The 23,546-nt window shown below is 40.7% G+C and overlaps 2 protein-coding genes across 3 annotated transcripts in view; one reads left to right on the forward strand and one right to left on the reverse strand.

Annotated features, from left to right (window-relative positions):
• The window catches only part of insyn2a (inhibitory synaptic factor 2A), a 42,932-nt gene extending 35,456 nt beyond the window's left edge, over positions 1-7,476 (forward strand). The window contains exon 4 of the mRNA XM_074662601.1: positions 1,592-7,476. Within this exon, the coding sequence (XP_074518702.1) occupies positions 1,592-1,775 (184 nt within the window). The 3' untranslated portion in view covers positions 1,776-7,476. The remainder of the gene's footprint in view (positions 1-1,591) is intronic.
• Positions 1-23,546, reverse strand: part of dock1 (dedicator of cytokinesis 1) — a 252,787-nt gene that overhangs the window by 136,374 nt on the left and 92,867 nt on the right. For both annotated transcript variants that reach the window (XM_074662599.1, XM_074662600.1), the window contains exons 26-27: positions 19,027-19,154; positions 13,205-13,300 (exon numbers count right to left, since the gene is read on the reverse strand). In XM_074662599.1, the coding sequence (XP_074518700.1) occupies positions 13,205-13,300; positions 19,027-19,154 (224 nt within the window). The remainder of the gene's footprint in view (positions 1-13,204; positions 13,301-19,026; positions 19,155-23,546) is intronic.

Raw genomic sequence — 23,546 nt, forward strand, 5'->3', positions numbered from 1 at the left:
CCAATGAACTATGGCCTTTAACTTGAAGAGATTTCCTAAAACCTTTTAGCTTCTTTAGATCTGAACATGCTTCTCAAGCAAGCGAACTAAGCTGCAAACAATGCCATGCAAGGAAGGAATGGAAGAAGTGTTGGTTACCCTGGAAAATGATTGGTCTCATTAGCTAAGTATATTGTACACACCATGACTAAAGTTGACGTTTGTTTTGATGGAGTTTTGTCTTTTTACTGAATGTTTTTAAATCAGTTGCTCTTTGAACCCCCCTGAAGAAAGACATCTTAGTGCTGCAACAGGCGATCATCACAGAGGCCATGTATTTCAGTCAAAGCTGGCAGCTCAGAGCCTCTCCTCACCTTGACACTGCATAAATTCTCCCAGCAGTAAATGGTCGGAAAAACTGCAGTATTCATGAGCCAGATCCATTATATAAGTCCGTCCCTTAGAGTCCCCACCAGCCCCGACTCAGGCTGGTGGCTGGAGGAAGCTTTAGCAGATTAAAGTCCCTGCACACTTACCACGGCTGAGTCTGTAATCTGAGGTTTCACTTAGCAGAACCTAGCAGTCAGATGTGCACAGGCGTGGGATTACAATGACGGCTGGTGCACATAAATCCTTTTGCACCCTGGGGAAATGTGGAGTACAACAAGAAGGAAAAGACTAATGTGTTTAGGGCTGTGTGTAAAAAAATCCCACAAATTAAATCTACTGCATCCTCATTACCTTTTAGCTGGAGTTGTAGTATGAAGCAGGAACCACAGCAACAATTTATAAACTGAAATCCAGAAAGGCTCACATCAATACCGACGCTCTGATCTCAGTTTTAGCACAGCAAATGATCTTTGGTTCAACACCCCCGCCAGTGACCCAGCACTCCTACTCGCTGGGAAAATTACTAATGGGCTTCCCTCTTGCTTTATGAATCACGATAAGAATGAACATCACACAGAAAAAAAACAGCATAGGAGGCAGCAGCCGGATACGGTGAAAAAAGCAGCCTGAAACGAGAGATTTTACTGGGAATAAATGAAATCTAGGTCATTTTACCAGGCCGGGCAGAGCCATGGCAGACCGCAGGGTAGGGGTCAAGTGGTGTCGGGCCAAATGAAGGTGCTTAATATGGCAAGAGGGGAATACAGGAGTTAAAATGTGTCAAGTGTGGAAGAAGGGTGAAGGGGAAAGATATTCTGGTGGTTTCAGCTCTGAGGAAGAGAAAGTTAGATGATGAAATGTTTAAAAAGGCAGAATTCAAGGATTGATGCAAGAAAAATATTAGTTTGAAGGGGAAAAGTTCAATAACTGGCACAAGAAATGTATCGACATTTAACATTCACTTAAAATGCATTGCAAGCACTTGTTTCCGTCACGATTGATCCATTTTGGTCTCTTTTCCTCATGTTTCACATTATTGTCCTTGCTGAGGGAACACATCCAGGGTGACTCATGAAAAGACTCTGGCAGCGGCACGCAGAAAGTCGATAGAAGACAGTGAAAGTCCTGATGTCATGGCAGCTTACTCGTTGATATACCTGCATGCAGTGCAGCAGTGAGCTTCTGTGTTAACTCTCACTGTCTCTCTGTTTCTTTACTGCAGTGTGGAGCTGGACTTCAAGCTGCAGGAGGACAAACTGCAGCCACTCATGAAGAGGCTTTGCCCCACGGACGAAACCCACTTCCCCCCTTTGACTTACCCAGGGGAGGCCTTCACCTCCACCCCCAAACGCAAGTCCAAATCAGACTCCAAGAAGCATGCTCGCTGGAAACTTTGGTTCTTATGAAACCCCAGGACTGGCTTTTCCATCTGCTACGGATGCACAGGATTAAACGTGTCGTCCATTCGGTTTGGGCTCATTTTTTCTGTTTGATCACACCGGCTACTTGGCTCTTCTCGATTAACGGAAAGTTTTCCTATTGGATCCCATTTTCGGATGAGATGACAGGATGTGTAATGGGACACAGGAGTGGATTCCATGGAAAATTTCAAAAATGTCACGCTTACCAAAAATGGATTCAGAGTTATTTTGAACTAATTCCTTCAAACAGGGTGTGAAATTACACCAGGGAGACATATTCGGAGATCAGCAAGGTGAGGAGACGAATTTGATTTCCCTCTGTCTATTTGCATATATTTTTCTAGCCGACGTCTTCGGGGATTTATTCTATGATAATGGTTCAGCGATCGTCACGTTTCTAATCACCAGTTGGGACTTCTCCTCAGCAGCCTCCAGGAGAGGCTGGCAACTTCACCACGCCCTGAGGTCTACAGCATATCACAGTACTGCAAAGCACAATTAACACTGTTCAGGATACATTTTCTCCGTTTCAAGGGAACTATTTTGAGTATTAACTCACGTGTCTAAATCACTTACTAACCATGACAGATTAAAGACTTTGGTATAATGTAAAGAAAAGACTGAGTGGGAAGAGGAGTCAGAGATGTTTGTTGGAATTCTGTGATCAACTTTCTATCCATCGCTACAATGTCTCCTTGAATCAACTGACTTTGAAGTAAAGAATGAATAAATTACACTTATTTTCTTATCAACATTTGCAAAGTTAGACATCAATGTACTTATTTTCTATATAAATATATATATCTATATCATTCACTTTAAGGTTTAAGGGAATATACTTATTTGAGCTGCTGTGGGGGGGTGGGCTACACATTTTAGTGCAAAAGAGGTGAAGAATTAAGAATTCTTAAAATTGTTCCACGTTTCGATTCAGATCTGCAGATCTAAAATTCATTAACTCATTCAACTCAAAGAAAGGAAGAAATCCAGACCATCAAAATGTATCAGCATAAAATTATAGCTTTCAACCCAGAAAAATGGCTAAAGTATGGCTGTTATTCTTTTTAAAGGGACAGTTTGGATTTTTCAAAGTGGGGTTTAATAAAGTACATTCAAAGTGAGGTTATTACCTTTAGTGGTTGTTGGTCAGCACACACCTGTTTGTAGAAGCAGTCAACTGGTTTCTCAAACTGAACAGTAATAGGGTGAAATGGTTCAGATAAGGCATGATTCGGTCCATACCTCAGTTTTTGGCCCACAGTTACAATACATGTTTTGTGCGCAAAAAGAACAATTTTTTTTCTCTCAAATGATCTCTTTACTTTGCCTTTCAGCAAAAACTGTTTCCCACTAAACAAATTCCAGTATCACTGGCTTACTGAAAGATGAAACACTTTCTTTCAGTTAACAGTTACTAAACACAGCACTAAGAAATGGTAAACTGTCTCTTATTACTTGACTGCTTGTATTCATTACTGGGAAGTCACTATTGGCTGTCCCAGAAGTTGCAAAAAGTCGCTAAATGACGTTGCTGCTAAATTTACATAATAAGTCATTTGCATGTAGTTGTATGGACCCTGTAGGAGAGAGGAATAACGTTGTGGGAGAGACAGAAGGCGTGTCAAAATATCAACCCTATTCCTTTATCTTAGTGACCCAAAAAAGACAAACATGTGCACAGCTCATTTGCATGCAGTCACTTGCTCTGGCTGCAGCTGGGAGGGACTACTGTGAGTGTAGAGGACTCGTCTGCCTGTGAGTACTTTGGATAGGCCAGGGGCCCATGGTAGCACTCGCTGCTCATTGAGAATCAGCAAGTGTTGGAGATCCGTGCTTTTACATTGGAGACTCCAAATTGAACCAAAAACCCACAGTCTTTAACGCCTCAAATACACCAGATATGTCTGCAGTGCAACTCTAATGCACTGTGTCTTGATTGCGTTTGTCAACTTACACCTGTTGCATGTTCAGTCCAACACGCTGCATGACTGACAGACAGCTAGAGTCCCAGATCGAGGAGTTCCCACGCTTCCTACTCCATTGATGAGCCTCTCTTCATTCATGTTGGGCTGTAAAACCTGTTGACACGTTGTGTGGCTCAGCTCGTTTTGTCCATTTAATGTCATATTCAAGCTAAATGGGAACTGGTTTTGACAGTTTGTTTTCTTTTGAAAGTCACTGGGTGTTTTTAGGTAGTTTCCAGTCCGTACTTCCTTCTCTACAATGAATTAATGTGTCACAGCTCCGTGTCCGCCAAAAATAGGATAGCTGCTTATTACCTGCAATAGGATCCAGTGTAAGTTGATACATGGACTTGAATGAAACTCATTTGATCAGTTTGCTGTAATGGAGTGGAGATGCACTGCAGACGCATCCAGTGTATTTTGGCTATAAGGGCAGACTGCCCGTGCAGAGCAGACAGTACTGCCAAAATACACTGATACACTCCAATATTTTACGGTGTACCGTTGCATCCCTAGTGTGTAATGCACCTAGTATTGAGAAGTACTCCTGGACAGTATAATATATGGACTAGTCCGGGTGATGTCACCCATCTGTTTCTGATACAGAGTTCTGAAGTAAATCATCAGCAGGAGCCATATTGGGAATGGGGCGGGCCAAAAGCATTCTCATCTACATTTATGGGTGCCCATCTGTCAGTCATGTGAGCTGTGCCTCAGATTGGGCGAACTTGTGATCTTGAGATCTTTCAAACTGCTGAGCACTTCCACATTGACTAATATTTTTAGACCGGAACTTTCTGCTTGCAAGTTCCCTTCCACAACTCCACTTCAGAAGCCAAACTGTCCCTTTCAGTCACAACACCCAGCATAAAAAGTCACGCTGGCTCTCAGCACACGTTACAGAAGATAACTGCGATTGTATTGCTGCAGGTTTTCCTGCATCAGCTCCTGCAACCAAGCCAGAAAGAGTGAATGTGCCACTTCTGATCACAACCAGGGCTCCTATGGTGCAGGGTGGCAGGCTCTTCGCCCTGCATGCTTTATACAACCCACCCGCTGGGTTTTGCAGGAAATTTTCTAGCTTTTAAAGAGACAGTTTTTAAAGAGAACAATGAATCTTTCCTCCTTCTTTTTATTAACTAGCTCCCGCTCATTGCTTCCACATCCATTCAACTGTAAAGTAAAACTCATGAGACTCCATACAGGGATCTAAGACTATGTACAGCCTAAGAGTATTTGCTTTTACTATATATATAAATATCTGTTGTATAGCATCGAATAGGGCTAATAACATTTTAATGAGCGGGAAAGCAGCCAATATCTACAAGAAAACAGCATTATGCTAATAAAACGCCTGCAGGAGCAGTACCACGAAGTCACTCTCAGAGCCAAAAACACTGCCCGAAAGACAGGAAATGCACCTAACGTGGTTTTGAGGGCATAAAAGAAACTGTTTCTCTACTTTCACAATCAATACCGAGCAGACTACTTGAGATCACTGGTTTGACCTTCACAGGCTCCAACATGCTGCTTTCTGTTGGCTTCATGTGACTCCCACCATCACTCCTGTACATGGTTTCTTTCAGTAGTTACGCTGTAGCATCCAGAGAGAACTAGATGTTGATCTGTACCTTAAAGAAGTGCAATTGATTTATTATGTGCAATACTGTGTATTTTATACTGTTTTTTTAAAAAAGAGAAAACAATAAAGATATTTAATATGCAAAGTATAAAAATAAAAACAGACATCTACAGAGCTCAAAGGCTAAAGGAGGCTGGGTATCATTTGTGCATAAAACTGCAAAAAACAGGGAGTTAAATGCTGGATTATGCAACAAACAAAAAAAGTAAGGATGTTTTTTTTGTGATTCATCTCTGACAGCTCTGAAGTGTTTTAATTAGATTCACCCTTGACAGCGAGGTCTGAGTTATTCAGTGTCACGGTCAACGCTTGAAGCAAAACAAATACAATACAACGTACGTCAGCCGCACTCAGACATCAGCAGAATTCTGACACAAATACCTCAGACCTTGGGCAAACAAACTAGCTCAATCTGCATTGCTAAACACTCAGCAGTAAGTGACTAATTTTGTTTGCTTCCCTCCTAATATGGGTGAGTCAACCGTGCAATTTGGAATTTCGTTCGAGTTAAATTTGGAAACTCCGTATGCAAACCAATCAACACTGCAATCTTTTGAAATGAAAAGCAGGAGATAAATTTGGAAATCCCACTAAATCCGTCCCGCTCCTCTTTGATGTAGAAGTGTAGCACAACACGAGAGCAGACTCCACCTCAGGGATAAGCAGCAAAGGGCCTCCAGTGCAGGAAGTCAACCTGCCTTCAGAACCAGCGTCTGATCCAAAGCTTACACTCACAGCACATTTCGTGCCCCAGTCATCCTCACTTTAATGCCGCTTTTTGACTTCCGAGCACGTTTCCGCTTTGGGCCGGTACGTGCACCTGACGGATGCTGGCCCAGAACACCATGAGGTAAAGCAGGGACAAAGCTCTGAGTAAAAAGCCCCAAAGGTGCTGAGTCACCATTTTCCGGATGCAGGACGCTGCAGGAGACGTTTTTGCTTCAGGGCAACACCAGCCCCCCCCTGTCCTCTAACCTGTCACAGGGCCATCTCCACAGGGCTTCCCTCAGGTGGATGTTTACAGCACAGAGCTGAGGGTACAAACAAGAGCATCTTCACAGATCACATTCTCAAACCCTCCAACCGCAGTCCTGTGTGGTTTGAAAGTGACGAGCATCACCCGTATGAGTCCCAGTGGTTTTCACACAGCCAGCACACACCTGACATGAGCTGTCGCCAGGTCAATAAACCCAAGAGGCTGCTCAGAGCCAGAGCATCAGCCCAGGAGAGGAGAGGTGCAGCGAGTGAGTGATAAGCGCATGTTGGAGGCATTATGATGCAGTGCCATATCTCACTATGCTTCTTCTCTGAAAAGAGCTCTGCAGCAGTCTGGCCCGCAGAAGAGAGAGAAAGAGGGAGACAGAGATGACAGAAAGGGAGAAGAGACGCTGAGAGGAATATAATGACAGCCACAGATATAAAGATGGAGAGATATGGAGAGTGATTGATACAGAGCGACACAGATAGAGGAGAAGTTTCTGATCTGAACAGACGTCGCTGAGATGGCTTTGTTGCAATATGTTCAGTCAGTGAGTGCACGCAGCACAGGCCACACTCCCCTATGGCTGGTCAGCCTCATGCTGTCAATCAATAATAAAAGTCCTCCCCCTGCAGCTCTACACCTCACTCCTTCTGCACACAGCTGAGGACACATCCAAGAAGCATTGCAGCTAACTTGTTGACAGATAAGCCTCGAAAATACGACTATAAACAACACAGAGGGTATGATTTCTGACTGGTGATGCAGATATTTCCAGATCTGTTGGGTGGGTACTATATTTAAGGTTTGAGGGTGTCAGCTTAGCGTAGCATGTATACAAAGTGGCCAAAATGAATGTGTCTTAAATCTGTGTTCTTTTTAATTACCACAGTTTGAATTACAAAGTTGAGTTGTGTGGGATTAAATGAGAAAATGAGCTCCCTACAGAGATTGTGTGTTACCTCAACAAACCAACTTTGCCCATTCACTCAGTGATCTAAGTTGCTAGTTTTGAGTATTTGCAATATAGCACAAAACTCAAATTGGTCCCATTAAAAAAAAAAAAAAAACATTAAAAAGTAGACACAATTGGGTGTGAATGTTGTCTGATCATTAGAGATGGGTTTCGATAACCAGTTGCTGTTAAGAAACGATTAGCAGTGGTCAGATCAATTGGCATCATTAGCCTCTATACTTAAACACAAGTGCATAAAATACCAAGACTGTCATGTCATATTTATTTACTTAAAAACTTAATAAAATGCTGACGTAGAAAACCTGTAAATCTGGCTTTTTGTACACAGAAAATTTAAAGAAGGAACTGATGAAGGAATTGATAAAGAATTGGATCAAACAGTGGAATCAATGCAGGTATTAGAGTCATTAAAATCTTATCACTACCCATCCCTACCGGTCTTTGGGCTGACATTCAGCACCGGCCAGTTATCTGAATTGTTGCCTTAAATGAGCTCCTGTTGGGGCACAGATTGCCAAGCAGTCTAGGTCACACCCCATGAGGTTCACCCTTGAGCGGGTGGCCTGGGTTCGAGTCCTTGTGGCCTGTTCCCCACATGTCATTCTCCACTCTCACTCTGTTTCCTACTCCATCCATTATCCTGTCCTTTCTAATCAAAGGTGTAAAACTACCCCTAACAAAACTAAAAAAAAAATTAAAAAAGAAAAGAAAAAAATGAGCTACTTTGGCTGCTTGCATGTTTCACTTGATGTTCTGCCAACAACGCCAAAACTTTGATAAAAAAGTTTTTTGTATTTCCGCAGTAAATGCACATAAGTCAAAATATTGGTTATTGGTCTCACAAACTACTGGTACTGTTATCATTCCTAGGAAACCAATAACAATTGACCCTTAAATTAGTGACTGATAAGTTTGTAAGTGGTCTATAAACCAGGTGAAAGTCAGAAGAACAAATCTCAACCTTGCTGTCCAAGATGCTGAAGGCCAAAAACTCCTTATACAGGGAACTGGAAGCTGATCAGCAGTTTAGGTGTTCCTATGCCTACTTCAATCTTTACCTTCCCATTCATGAACATTTGCAGTGCACATCCTACACTGCAGTAAATGAAATTCAAGGACCAAAGACGGCCAAAAAGAAGGTATCCCAAAATGTTTCTGTCGCCCTCCAAATGTAAATGTATTCATAAGGACTTTTCTCAACCTGAGTGAGGGTGGGCAGGAATGTTAAAAGAAACAGCCAGCTTGGATGTCCTGCAATGCAAATGTGTAGCGATTGCCATGTCTTTGTCACCAACAGGCAAAGCACTGCAGTGACAACACACACACAACAACAACAAGAAAACGATAGCCGCAAGCCGTCACTGTGGTCACTCTCATCAACATTCTGTGTCCAGTATCGCCAGGAGAGAAGAAACAGGAAAGAAAAGAAAGAGGAGAGGGAGTGAGTGGAACATTAATGCATAAATCTGAATGTAAGAGGCTGCCACTCAGAAGAGCAAGGTCGACGGTTGGCTGCGGTGTTATGTGAGCTGCGGTGCGCAATCTGCCTGCAGAGTAGGCAGCTGAAGCCACAGGAGTCCCCTGATTAGAAAGCTATGACACTTCCTGCAGCAATGAGTGGCTCTCGTAGCTGCTCAAAATTCACCTTATTGATCATTAAAAATGAATTCTGTGCCTGTATAATGTAAAGCCTTTGAGTAAAAGTCTCAAATGCTTCAGAAGGACGAGGCTTTGATGTGACCTCAAACACAAAAAAGGACACTGTGTGCTAAAATTATGCAGCTACTTCAAGTTCAGTGGCTAGCTGCCTAGAGGAGCTGCAGCTGACGAAGGCAGAGGTCAGCAGGGACAATAAACTGTATGGAAGGGAATGCAGTAACGTAGAGGACAAGTAGTGCAGGTATACAAATTAGATAGTTTCAATAATGGCTACAGCAGGTCATGGGTAGAGCAGTTTCATTAACCAGAAAGGACGTCAGCCTGCTTTCACGCCGTTCAGGAGTTGCTGCGGGAAGTATATAACATTACCCCCAACTCAGCAGGGATGAAGGAATGGATGCACTTAGTATAATAAAGCAGAAAGGTCATATGCACATGAAAATATGGATGTCACGACATCAGTCTTTCCTCAAGCATCACTTGGAAAACGAAGCCTGAGCGTAGTATTCTTCTAGCATCAAAAGGAAAGAAATATGTTAAACAATTTGTAAACAGCTACACCATAAACCAGTGATTCATTACATAGTTACTGTTCTTCATTTCACAGCTGGGATCCTAACCTTCAAGCAAGCCAAGAGCCAATGAACAAGCTAAGCTAGCATTAGCTGATTGCTTGAGCTGCAGTCACTCATGTGGTCTTTCCAAACGTCCTGTGTTGACCAAAGAGTGTCAGAGAAAGAAACTGCTTTATTATCATCTGTTGGAAAAAAAAATGGCAGCTAATTTTTGCTTAAGCTATCTCTAAATGCTAGTGCTACACAGTTGTTGTTTACTTCTGCTCTGAAAATACACTCGCTAGCTCTAGCCATAATATACACTACTGATGTGTGGGCTCCACTTTTAAATTATATGAAACTGGAGGGAACACTGATTTTCCTGAAACAATGACTAAGGACATTTTGCTAGCTTGAGTTGACGCTATGCTAGTGTTCCTCTATTGTTAGCTATCCCTCTTCAACACTGATTTCTGGCTGCAGTCATAATGTGTTGGCTATTTTACAATAAAGGAAAATCAGATTTTTAAGGACAACAATTAATCTCAGAAAAATGGTGATCACCATAAAATTGCTAGCTTAAGCTATATTCAACTTTATGCTCATATTGCTCTTCTGTGATGCTCTTTTGTTATCAAATTAGCTCTCAACTAAATTCTCAAATCAGTTATTTAAGGCTCCTGTTTCAAGAAGATAAAAAATAAATTTGGGGTTAGACAGTGAATATCAGTAACACAGTGACTACAGTAATGTTGCTAACCTAAGCTAATATTTGACTCTGTACTGGTACTGTGCAGCTGTTTTGCCCTATTGCTCTTACACAGTTGTTCCTAATTCCAGTCCAACAATATTCATATTCAGCCGACTGTTTAACAAGACAAAAAAAATTGGGTGGAAAATGACTTTCAGTAACACAATAACAGCTGGAAAGTTGCTAACTTAAGCTAACTGAACATGCTAGTGCTCTACTGCTTTTAAACGGTACTTCCTAGCTGCAGTCTTCATTTACATTATAAGTTTGTAGGCTTCTCTTTTTGGAAAGACAGAACATTTTGGGTGGGCAAATGATGGGAGAAAAATAACCTTGACATTAAGTTAGGTTAAGCTAAAGTTTGACTTGATGTGGATACCATAAGGTTAACTGTTGTTATCACTCTCCCTCTCAAACTAGCAAGTAGTAGTAATATTACTAGCTAGCTAGCTAAAATCTCCATCTATGTTATTAATGTATATGTGTTTACCAGTGTGTTAGTGTTGCAAAAGGGTGGAAAATTTCCAGTAAATTTCAAGAAACTTTTCATGCAAAGTTACACTTTGGAAATCTGGAAACATTCTAAATTGTTTCCCTGACTTTATGTAGTCCTCAGGTGCTGCCTTTAACCCTCTATTGCCAAACAAATTATGAGTTCAAAGACCTCAATCTCATCAACATGATAAATAATTTCCATATAAAACTTTTCAAAACACTTCAGGCATCTGAAGTTGTATTTTGGCCCTTTTAGAAATGGATGCTCTAATGGAGTCATCTGCACAACTTTTTTCAAAAGAATCATTGCTGATTTTTAAGAAGGTAAGAATAACATCTGAAGTGTTTCTCAAAATAAGTATTTTCTGCATTGATGGAATACACATTAATAGAAAATTTCCATAAAAAAGTTTCCAAACTGCCCAATTTATCAAATATGATACAAAAAATTGTAACACCAACATTATATAGCAATATTTTTTGTGGATTTTGTTAAAAGGGTTGATTAACAGCTTTTGATGGGTCAGGCTTTACAGGGTTAATTATCTTGTGTGGCCTCAATAGCCCTGCAGTCAGCAAAGTGCTGCTGTGTGCACAAGGAACAGCATGGATATTCAAGAGAACTTGCATTTAATCTGGTTGTTTGAGCCAAAATTATGCTCCAATATACTTACCCTAACTATGAATACGGTCCTTATCATAATTCCTTGTTTACCCCCTTAATTTCATGTGGAAAGTTTCCAGCTTTGAAAAATCCTGGAATTTTGCAAACTGGACGTGTATGCTAATGTAATCTTTGGGAGGATAAGAAAAATAGTTTGAAGAGCACTGACATATGTGCTGAATGCTGTTCTAGCATCTTCTGTTCTGTTCTGAATGAAAAGTACAATAAGGAGCTGGTAACTTGTCTAATCGACTCCATCTGTTGAAATAGTTCTGACTAAGAGCCAGGAAGGACCTGTTCTAAAAATGTAAAAGTAGAGGCACTAAATTATGTAAAAGTGAGAGTCCAGGACCAATTCAGGCAGCTTGCTGGCAGAAGAGGGTCAGCAGGAAGGCCTGTGTTAAACTTTCAGGGTTTTTAGCTTTACATTATGCAGAGTGCTACTAAGTGGTAATCTACAGTTCATTTTCCTCCACATCCACACATCTTTTAAATGCATCACTGAAACACCAAGCACAGAGGTTACAGTGTCAAGAAACACCCAGACTCTGCCTCTGATATAAATTACTTTACTGCAACTTTAAGAGAGTATATGTGAGAGAGAGGGAGAATAAGAGGACACAGGGGACGAAGGGATGAGTGCCGCAGACGTATTATAGCACAATGACATAACACACTCTCACAAACACACACCACATGATTAGTGTGTGATAACACAGGGTACTGTTGGCTTTATTAAATCACTCTCTGCTGGTGTGGCTCAGTGACGGGTAATAAAAGCAGATAAGCCTCCGTTTAAACAGGTGATGCTGCTTCCTGCTGCTCCCCAGATGGAGGGGGAACTGTGCGTGCATGCTCAAGCACGCGATAAATAATTATGAGCAGGAGGAGAAAGGATGCCAAACAGTTAGAGTATCAATATAATCAGTCAGTGTTGTATGACTCCCTGTTTCCTAACTTGAAGTCAAGAGAAAATGTCTCCCTCATCACTTGGCTGTATTCAAATAGGCTGTAAAAATACCTTTAAAAGCCCTCTGAGGATTCTCTGTCGTAAAACGTTGAGTAAAAACTACATAAGCTTATTACCCAAGGAAGGTCCTCAAAGTCACATCACCGGCTTATGCAGCGCTAATGAATTAAAGCATCGACAGGACGTGGTGGAAGGCGTCAGAAAATGAAGAATTTGTCATTTCTTGGACTCTTTGGGCTCATGAAAATGGATGCTGCATCACGCAGACAGAAAACATCTCTATGAATGAGAGAGCGGAGGAAGGATGCTAACAGCAGTTGAATAGTGGGGTGTACACTGATTAGATTGCAGCGTGGAGCCTCGGAGATGTTTTAATAAATGAGGGATCAAACACACAAAGACACACACACACACAGCAAAGCCATGAAACAGCAAAACAAAACAGACACACACATATTGGCAAACAAACAGCTGGCTCGAGACTGATACGAGCAGATCAAAGCAAGTCTGAGATTGAGGTTTTGTGAAAGCTTTCTGCCAAGGTAGACTTTACCTTTAATGATAGCTTTGGAGCAGATTTGGAGCTGCAGAGGCCCAGTGGGAGTTAAACTAGTTGCGGAACAGGAGCTTCCAAATTGGACTGAGTGAGTGTGTGTGTGTGTGTATACAAGTGTTTGTGTGTGGAAAACAAGGCGTGAAAGAGAAAGACTGGAGGAGGATTGGTGTACCGCTAATAGCCACAGGGATGAGACAAACTTACGATGTGAGGGGAATCTCTGCCCATGGAGATGACTGTCCTGTTCACCGTCCTCAGTAGCTTCTCCATGATGATTTGGATGTGCCACTGGGTCGGACCCTACAAGCGAAAAATATAAACGCATATTAAAGCCAGTGACTGTATATAATGATAGACAACACATCCACTTCTTGTGGCTGTACAAAAGCGATGCCAAAAATATCCTCTGTGACAGGTTTTTGCTCATGGTGTTTTGGAGCAAGAGGAATCCCCCTTGGTATCATCATTCTGCCTTTTCAAACGCCAAAACTGACCAGTTAAACAACATAAGCTACTCCAGCTAACAAAGTTTATCATGTAGAAGCTTCCAGAGTTGGCTTAAAGATGCTATGAGGAGGATCTGTTTCAATTGCTCTCCCTCTCCACATTGTGGCCCGGAGTGTCTGCACACTGTCATAAATTACCTTCAGTGAGTTGTGTCTGTTTTGGAATTAAATGGAGATCAATCGGATCCAAAAATGATTTTCTTTGTTCAAAACAACTTTTTACAGAAACGCAACAAGGTAAGGTATGTAACAGTACAGTTACTAATGCTACAGTTTAAAACGTGACATCAAGTAAACGGAGTCAGTAATCGGCTATAGGTTAGGGACATCAGCAGCTAACATAGGCAAGGCTAGCAAGGCTAACATAACAACTAAACTAAACAACTAAACACTGTCAGTTTGTACCATAGTTAAGCAGCTGTTTATTTTTAGCACCGCTGACGGCCCAGTGCTCTAAGAAATGTCTGTAATGTGTAATGTTAGTAAATCCTGGTTAGCTATGTCCTGCCAGTCATCTACCAAGCAGAGCTAACGTAACCTCACTCTTCATTTTATTGATAGACTCAAGTTTGAACGGACCAATGCAGAATAACTGCTGCATGTGGGTTGGAATGAACAATAGCACAAACAGTTTAGCCCTAGTGTTAAAGAGTGATACAGCCTGAACTAAAAGTTAATTAGCCTTTAGCTCGGGCTGTATCAATGCCCTGTTTAGCTTTCTTCTGCTCTTCCATCACTACAAAATTAATGACAGAACTCTGATCTCAGATCTCTGTACTTTATCTCTTCTCACTACTAAACTTCGTCATCCGGGGTGGTGTTGTCATAGAGACCTAGACGTTCTGTAAGTCAGTCCAGTCCTGGTCGACCCAATCAGGAAGCTAAGAAGTGGCAATTTAAAATGACCTGTGAGCAGCAATATTGGTGCTGATAATCTAATTTTAAAGTGTGGATTACAATCAGGCATATATCTAGAATGAAGACTTTTTCAAGATCACTTTCCAACTCCTCACAGCCCATTTAAATTGTTCACTTGTGACCCTTGGGTTAGTCTCTGCAGTTTGTTCTCTACACGGCTAATTCAGTGCACACATTAGTGGGGGGGGGGCAGCACATTTAACAACAGAGCTGTCAATCATGCTGTTATAGTATCTAATAACACTTCATTTTACTGTAAAAGTAACACATGGGCATAAATTAGCATTATACAGACTAAAACTACAATAAAACAACTCGTGTTTTCAAAAGTTTCTTTGAGTTGATGTTTTTTTAATTTCAATTACGTCAAATATTTCTAATTTCAAAGTCTAAGCCATGTCTCATTTGTCAACATTAAAGAGGCAGGCTTTTTGGTCTTTACAGAATATTTTGTTGTCACTTTACAGAGTTGTCAGATTAACCATCTTTTGACGCCGGCTTTGCTGACACAACATCTTAAAGAAGAGTTATAAGACCAGTAGAAAAGTTGTCACATCTGACGTTTAAAGTGGTGGTGATCAATGCATCAAAAAGCTTATTTTGCTGCTTTTATCCACCCTAGTCCTCCTTTTTTTCCCACGCAATTACTGTCATTATCCTGCTTTATTGTTGACATGAGTCATTCAGAAGACTGAAAAGCTGGAAAAAAGAAGTTATGTAGGTTTTTCTATTCATTACGAAATAAACAGTGCAGCTCTGGAGTCAGTGCCACCAAGAGTAAATTTAAATCTACATTTGACAGTGTAATTCTTTTTTTAAAGGCTATTGAGAAAATAAATGTCTTACAAAACTCAGTCATATAGATTTCTAAAGCACTCCAGTTAAGATGGATGACTCATTGAACTCTGAATAACTGCACAAATTATCATAGAAAGCATAAATGTAGTCTCATGAACAACACCTATTGACTGGATGCCTTTTAAACCACCTACCACACCCACAGTTAAGCAAATTATGTGTACTTTTGCTTACATATAATCATAATAAATTAGCTGTAAAAGAAATTTAATCAAGAACAGTTTGTTCGACTGAAGTGATAAGCTGTAGAATCCAAAAAACTATTTTGTACCAGGCTGCAAACATGTTTAGTTTCTGCTTTTAAAGTGACTGTAAAGACTTTCTATGACTTTCCTGAAAATGCCTTACTTCTAAATATGCCTGATCATAATTAACTAATTAACACACTTTAAATGAGATCTTATTACCAATATAGGATATTCCCTAAATGCTACTTTTTAGCTTCCTGAATGGGTCAGGGACAACACCACGCCATCTGACCAAGTTCAGTAGTGAGAAGAGAGATCTAATTTTCCTCTACTGAAAATAATTTCTTGGATCAATTTTGTAGTGATGGTGGACACTGGAGCCTAACTGTCAGACAGAAGAAGGACAGAAGAGCAGAAGAAAGCTTAAAAGGAGAGAGATAGAGCACAAACTAAAGGCTAAAAAGGCTAAACTGTTTGTGCTAATGTTCAACCCACATGCAGCAGTTCTGCAGTGGTCAGTTCAAACTTGAGAGTCTATCAATAAAATGAAGAGTGAGGTTACATTAGCTCTGCTTGTTAACCAGGATTTACTAACGTTAAACATAGCAGACACGGCTCAGAGCACTAGGCTGTGGGTAGTGCTACAAATACAGTAGCTGGCTACTAAACTAAGGTACAAACTTACAAAGTTTGCTTGTTCTCACTCTTCCAACACCAGCGCTACACAACTGTCGAAAAATACACGATCTCAGTTTGTTGTATCCAGTAAAACATTGTCAAACAAAGAAAAGGAGAGATACAAGGAAGATCTGAGCTCCATTCATTTTTTAAAACAAACACACACCTTGGTAAGAATCATGTCATCATGACAGTGTGCATGCGATTGTGATCAAAGGTTTCACTGTAATCCACTTCAAACGAATAGTCCTCACAGCCTCTTTAAAATAAACATTTTAACATTGGGCCTGATTGGGATTCTTCAGCTTTTGGTGCCAGCCCCCAGTGGACACTTGAGGAACTGTAGTTTTTGGCATCTGTCTTCATTTCTCAACACATGAAGTTGCAGCTTGTTTTAAATATTGTTTGGCCATAGAAAAAGTGACAGAAAAAGAGTATCAGTCATAAAAGCATCATCTAGAGAGTGTTATTTCAGTGGCATTCCTCCTTCTGATTCATCGATTACCTTCTGCTTCTGAGTGTTATCAGCATCTCTTCATTGGTTTGTGGTTAACATAAAAAATCTTATTTTCTGATTCTCCTGAAGTCAAGAGACAGCTTTTTTCTACTATGTACCATCAATTTTATGTGACAAGAAATGAAAGCACATGTTTTCACTGCCTTCAAAACTTTAAATTCTGGAGATACACTGTAGAAATATTTTTGCCTGGAGACCTGACAAGTATGACTGATGAAGCTGGAATGATTTATACATTGCACATTCTCGCTTTTGGAGAGGTAAACACCCATGGGGCACTCTCACATTTATCATAAGTGGGACAATTTTCCTTGGACCTGCTTATTAGTGAGTTAGAGTGAGCACTGGGCTGTTTTTCAGCCTCTCTACCTGTTTGTGAGGGGAATCTTCTAAGCAGGCCCCAGCTCTGCAGCATCAACCTAAACTTTCAATAATTTACACAGCTCTTACTGCAGTTGAAGAACTAGTGCACGACATGCTGTGCGCACACACACACACACACACACACACACACACACACACACACAGTGGCAGAGGAGCGCTGAGGGAGACTAAACTATCTGAGGAGAGAGTTTCAGATACTGCCTTCCAACGCTGCAAGTGTGACACACATTTTATGTGTGAGCCAACAGGAATCCCAGAGTTCTCTCTTTTTTTTTTAAAGAGGAACATCCTGGCCTGTTTAAACTGCTTTCAAAACACAGTGCATGACGAAAAAGTCTGCATTTTTAACCAAATCCAGATTCTTTTCTTTAACTTGTGCGCACGCAAGTCTATGAAAGTGTGCACTGCAGCAAAGGTATTAAAGAGAGAAAGGTGGGGGGAACAAAGAGCGAAAAGACAAACAGGGAGGGATGCATGGAAAGACAGAGAGAAAGGAGGCAGTGTGGGAGACAGAGGGAGAGGAAGAGGTGGATAATCCCCTCGCTGAGTGAAGTGTGGGAGGCCTGGCCGTGGTGATCAATGTGGAGAGCTCGAGAGGGCCTGAGGGAGGACTTCAGGAGTCTGGCCATGGAAACGGATGAAACACACTTGTTAAGCGGCTGAGTGTTTTGGTGTGTGTTATCATGTCTGCATGAGAGGTCCGGGACTAATGTCTGAGTGTGAGGGAGACAGGTTTCTGTGAAAACTAACACAGTAACTAAACCAATGTGTTATTGCTTGACCGCTGGATTGCAGACTTAAAGAGGGGGTATCATGCTATCCCATATCTTAAACGAAGATATATGAAGTATAGGAAGTAACAATGCTGGATGCTCATCACATGTTGAAGATGGGGCCCTCATCAAGGTGTGTTAGCTCTGACAGGCCTCCAAGAGGGCTGGCCAATCAGAGGAAGGGGGTTTTACGGGGCAGGGGGCCTTAAAGAGACAGCACCGAAAAAAAGCATTACATAAGGCTTTTCCAAAACACCAGTGTGAGAAAACAAAGATTTTTTTTTGCTCTAAATCATGTAATGCTTTTAAAGGGGCGCCAGAGGGATAGTATAAAGCCTTAGGAAAAAGCACAATACCCCTCTCTAAGTTTCACAATATGTTTTAAGTAGTTTGAGCTGTTATTTTAGTGGTTCAAAGTGAAAAACTATTTTAGGAGCACTAACCCATCTCACTCCTGAACATTTTATCATGGTGGGCTGTATCCGTGAACATAAACGGCTTAATTATTCATCCCAACTTCATCCAGACTTTTTACCTGCCAGCCTTCTTGTGAAATATTTACAAGATGTCTGAGAGAACTGATGTGTGAATGCAGCTGAAGAAATCACCACAAGCAAGGTGGTAGAGCGGGTGATGACTTCATTTGCCTGGCACTTATTACACTCTGGTATCAGTATCATGTTGAATATTGCATTCATGTTTTTATGCATGATGCAACAATAAACACATAAACAGACACTTTAACGAAAGACTCAAACTCCTCCTGCATACACTACCCAGCTGCCTCCACTTTACCTGAACCAAACCGCAGATTCGGCTCACACATTCAGAGAGACCTTCGGTATCTTCTGCCATTTTGAAAAAACAAAACCACTGCATTAAAATCCTCTGTCTCTGAACACTAAAGCAGAGCTCATCTCCCTGTTGCTGGAGCAGTCATGGTGCTGAAAATGGCCTCCAGCCACTCAGAGCAATGAATTACTGAGAGCAGCCAACTCCACAGGTGAGTGAATTAACACTGCTGTTAAATGTGTTCCTTCCAGGGCATGTGGGGCAATAAAATAAATCAAGAACAGTACACTGATTAGTAGCTATTCAGTGGAATAAACACAACTGTGCTTCAAATGTGCTTAATCCTCCTGTTACGCTTCTGTTTGTCCCAGAGGTGAGAAAAAGAAAGAACACAAAGCACGGCACTCCTCACCACGTCCTTCCTGTAGAGCACCTCGAGGATGTCGCTGAGCAGCTGGCAGCAGGCCTTCAGCTCCTCTCTCTTCTCCAGGTGGAACTTCAGCTGCTCTGTCATCAGCGGCAGGAGGATCTCGCGGCAGTCTGCAGGGACACGACAAATACACACAATCACAACAGCGCTCAACAAGAGGGAGCAGATAACGGATCCCGAACAAGGCGGTGCAGCATATGCTCTCCACACAGTCTGGATGAAGACACACGCAGCTTGTTAATGGTTTCCCTAAGAGCTCAGAAGATTAAGTACAAAGAGTGTACAGAATTCATTTACTTCTTAAGAATCAAAGGTAGGAAAGCTCCAAAACTAGCGTAGAATGGCTTCATTACAACTGCTCGACTTTTAAGACAACAGCTAATTAGTGCCATGATCATTTTCAGATATAAGCCAATTAAAAAGTAGCTTGAAATATGAGTCCAAATTACCGAGAACAATCCTTTTTTGATACTATCCTCTTCTCCTGCCTTTTTTAATTAGCATTTCACCACCAGGGAAGCAAACAAAGCCACAAGAGTCGAGCAGATGAAGACAGACAATCCAAAAAGTGAATTTCAAATAAAGATTGAACAGACTGCTTATTTTGTTATTTAGTTTTTTTTTGCCATTTAGCATTCAGGGCAGTCTGATAGGAGTAAGATTCCAAGGGAAGCAAAAAAATACCATATTTTCAATCAACCTATCAATCTAGAGCCTTTATATGTGAAGGAGGTCACGTTTAAAAAACACAGCAAGGATCACCGTTAGGTTGGCATATGTTCAGATAGGAAGGTAGAAAGGGTTAAGCGACTGCTTAACATATTTTTGCTCCTCTTTCTCCTGTCTTCTGTCAAGGAACTGAAAAGAAGAGGAAAGTAGAGCATTCAGGCCTACTCCACAAGGGTAGGGCCAAACCAAAACAGGCCCCAGGAAGTAATTCTGCCTCTGTCCTCTAATAATCACCACAAGTCCCTCTTACTGTGCTCTCTACACTGCTCTTTTTTTAGAATATGGGGAAGGTAGAGCATTCAGTTTACTGAATTAAAAATAAAACTCCTATCTTCTCTTTGCTTCCCTGCCCTCCTTCTAAAAATCTCTACAAACTTGTCTCTCTTCTTCTTACATCCCTTATTCAAAATAGAAAAATGGAAGAAGGCGGAGCATTCAGCCCTCTTAACATGCCCTATGCCTTGACTTTGTCCCCCCTCTCTTCTTTTTTTTAACCACAATCAACTCTTCTTTGGACTCTTTTGTCTTTTAGCTTTCTCTCTTCTTTTCGCTTGTGAAATCTGGAGAGAAGCCGAAGTTAGAGTATCCAGCCAACTCTGGCTTTAAGACTCCTTACCTTGGCTCTGCTTTTTCTGCCTACTTTCAAAAAATTTCCTACAAACCTGTTTTTTTGCCCTCTTCCCTTCCCCACATTTTCCCTTATTTGATTAGGAGAGCAGATACAGGTAGGGCATTCTGCCTTATTCAGCCGGGCTAAACCCTACCTAAACAAGACCTGCGCCTTAATTTTGCTTTCCCTGTCTTCTTCCTAATACTTCAGAGGACTCTTCTCTCTGTGTTTTTGCTTTCTCTTCTTTCCTCTCTTGTTCATGAAATCTAGACAGAAGGGGAAGGTAGGGCATTCGGCCTAACTCATTCTTCTTACACCTTAACTCACTTTTTTTTCCATCTTTCAGCTTTCTTTCTCTCTCTTTTCTTCTGTTACTTCATTAAATCTAGAGGGCTGCAGCAGGTAGAGCACTCAGCCTACCCTAATACAAAAACTGTCAGTACCTGGAGCATGCATTAACCAAGCCTGGATCTTTTTAAGGTAGCAATGCTGATTAGGTTAAGTCAGTAAAACCACTTAGTTGGTAATGTAACTTGCTGGACATGTATTTTGTGTTCATGGCTACGACTTTCATGGATATAAATTGATAACTTGTATTCAGGGAAAGCAAAAGAGAATTATTTACAAAACAAAACACCACTCAATGCCCCCATGCAGTGCGCCGAGCCTCTCTGTCAAACACAAAGGTAGAGTATTGATATCAACGTCATCATCAGTCAAAGAAGAAGGAGAACAACAGCACAGCAGCACTGAGAGTTCACGCACTATGAGCAGAGAGGCAGTGAAAACAGCACCCTTCATATAACAATCACTGTAATGACAAGGTGCAGATACACTGCTGCTAAATCACCATCCAGATATGGATTTCTATTCACAATCAATACAAGCTCTCTGCTTCACAGATAATGAAAGAACCTTATTAAGCCAGAATGGGCGCAAAATAAAACATCAGTCATGGAAACACAAACTGAAAGCTTTGCCAATTGTCAATACTGCTCAACCCTGAATGACAAAAAGGAGGATGTAAGGCTTGATAAATAGCATGAACTCTGATGACCTCTCCATAAATAAAACCTACAAAGGTATGAATCATAAATGCAGTCAGTGTTTTTTATCCTCCTTCCTTTCTGCAAATCCTACACAGAAAAATTAAACAGGATTGAGTGATTCTATGACGGTAGATAAAGAAAGGAAAAGCTTCCATGCCTCAATTTACAAACACACACTCGCACACACACAATAGATTTTTTTTCATTGGGTTAAATGCCTCCCTAGCCAGAGAAGCTGTATCCATTTCACTGCCACTATTACTGAAATTAACCATGAACCATTAGGCAGCATAGCACACAGAGAAAATGTAATGAGAGGGTAATGAATGCATTACGTAGCAATTAGCAATTCAATGAATAAAGACTTCTGGAGAATTTAAATTTTCAGTTTTAGTGGCTCAGGCATTGATTAGTTCATCAATTACACAATAAGTCTTAAGGAGCAATCTGGGAAATATCTGACTGCTTGGTTTGAATTGCTTTTAATAAACCTGATGTGAAAATAATTATGGGGAAACTCCTTTTTAAATGTGGAAACGAACCAATTACAGAGTCGAAAAAATAAATCTTTGCAATGACACCCACGACACATTTCAACTAAAGAATTTTCAGTGATGGAAGAAAAATCAAAGAAATTTGTAAAAAAATTCATAATAAGAGTAAAACTGTTTTTTTTGTTTTGTTTTTTTTAAAAAGGCAGTCTTTTTATGTCTTTATTTAGGGAAGACAGGACAGTGGAGAGTATGGACTGAGGGGAGGTCACAGGTTGGATCTAAACCTAAAGGGGCTATCCACCAAGTGCTCCTGTCTGGATCAGAACGATTTGGTATGGTTCGGATCAGCTACGTAAAAGCATGATTCTATAACAGCATGACAAAGTGCACCCTGCTAATAAATCCAATACAAACTAAAAAAAACACAACATCGTAAACATTGCCATTTTCCAAACCAAAACAAAGTTCTTTTCACAAAGTCAACTGGAGATTTAAACATTGGTTTGTTGTTTTTTTTAACTGTTCTTTATCATTGCCGTCGCAATGGGAGTGACAATTCTTTTGATCAATCAACAGACTGCAGTGTTTGTAGCTCCACCTTCTGGGGTCAGATCAATATGTCTGGCAGCCCAACACAAGGGTTCCAAAAAGTCGGACGGTACGGTTTGATTATTTTGGGACGTGATCCAAACCGCACCAAACTCTACTGGTTCATATCAGACTGCTTGGTGGAAAAGGGGATTAAGGTTATTCAAGTCTTTTTCTGAAGATTATTCTTAAAGAGAAGGGGTCATCTTATGATCATGGTTGTCCTACATTGGGGTCAACATGGTATTTCCCTAATTAGTGTTTCATCTGAGGAACATGGAAAAAAAAAACAATATCCGTAATTTTGGTATAATTTTTGGTAACACTTTGCTTTAGAGGTCCACAAATTTTATCACACTTGTTAATAATTAGACAAAGTTTTTTTCTGATTTCTTTGAAATTAGCACATAACTTCTTTAAAAAATGTCCAAATTTATTGTCCCAAGGCACAATTGTCAGGTTACTGTTTTTTCCAGTTTCTTGAAAATTTACTACAAACTGCAAGGTAAGAAGGTGACAATTAGCAATTTATTTGAAACTGAATCACAACCCACCACAAAATGTTTTTAGGAGTATCCCAACGTTTCTGCTATTTCTAGAGACGCAGGTGATAAATAGCTGCTTAGTTCTTGAGCACAGAAGTTACGTTAATTGCTTCCTCTGATGATTACCTTTGAAATGTTAAGTGAATAATTCAATTTCCCAATAAGCAGTTGATAGTAAGCTATTTGTTATTTTCTTCACCAACTTCACCAAGTTCTTTAGTACCTAGATAAACCTTTATGATTAGGTCTATCATGTTTTACATGATACAACTGAAGGCTTCAAATGTGATATTCACCAAGAGTGGGGTTGTAAATTGGTCTTACCTGATTGTGATAGACACTGTGAGCACAGGCACACTGCAAAACAGAATCTGGCCAGAAGTTATGTGCTCATTTTCACCAAATTCCCATGAAATTTTGGGGATAATTTCAAAGAAATAAGAAAAAACTTTGTCGAATTATTACCTAAGTGCGATGAAATTTGTGG

This window comes from Halichoeres trimaculatus, unplaced genomic scaffold (genome assembly GCF_033239565.1).
Source record: "Halichoeres trimaculatus isolate MK-OKI-2021-1 unplaced genomic scaffold, fHalTri1.1 fHalTri1_scaffold_23, whole genome shotgun sequence".
NCBI classification, from domain to species: domain Eukaryota; kingdom Metazoa; phylum Chordata; class Actinopteri; order Labriformes; family Labridae; genus Halichoeres; species Halichoeres trimaculatus.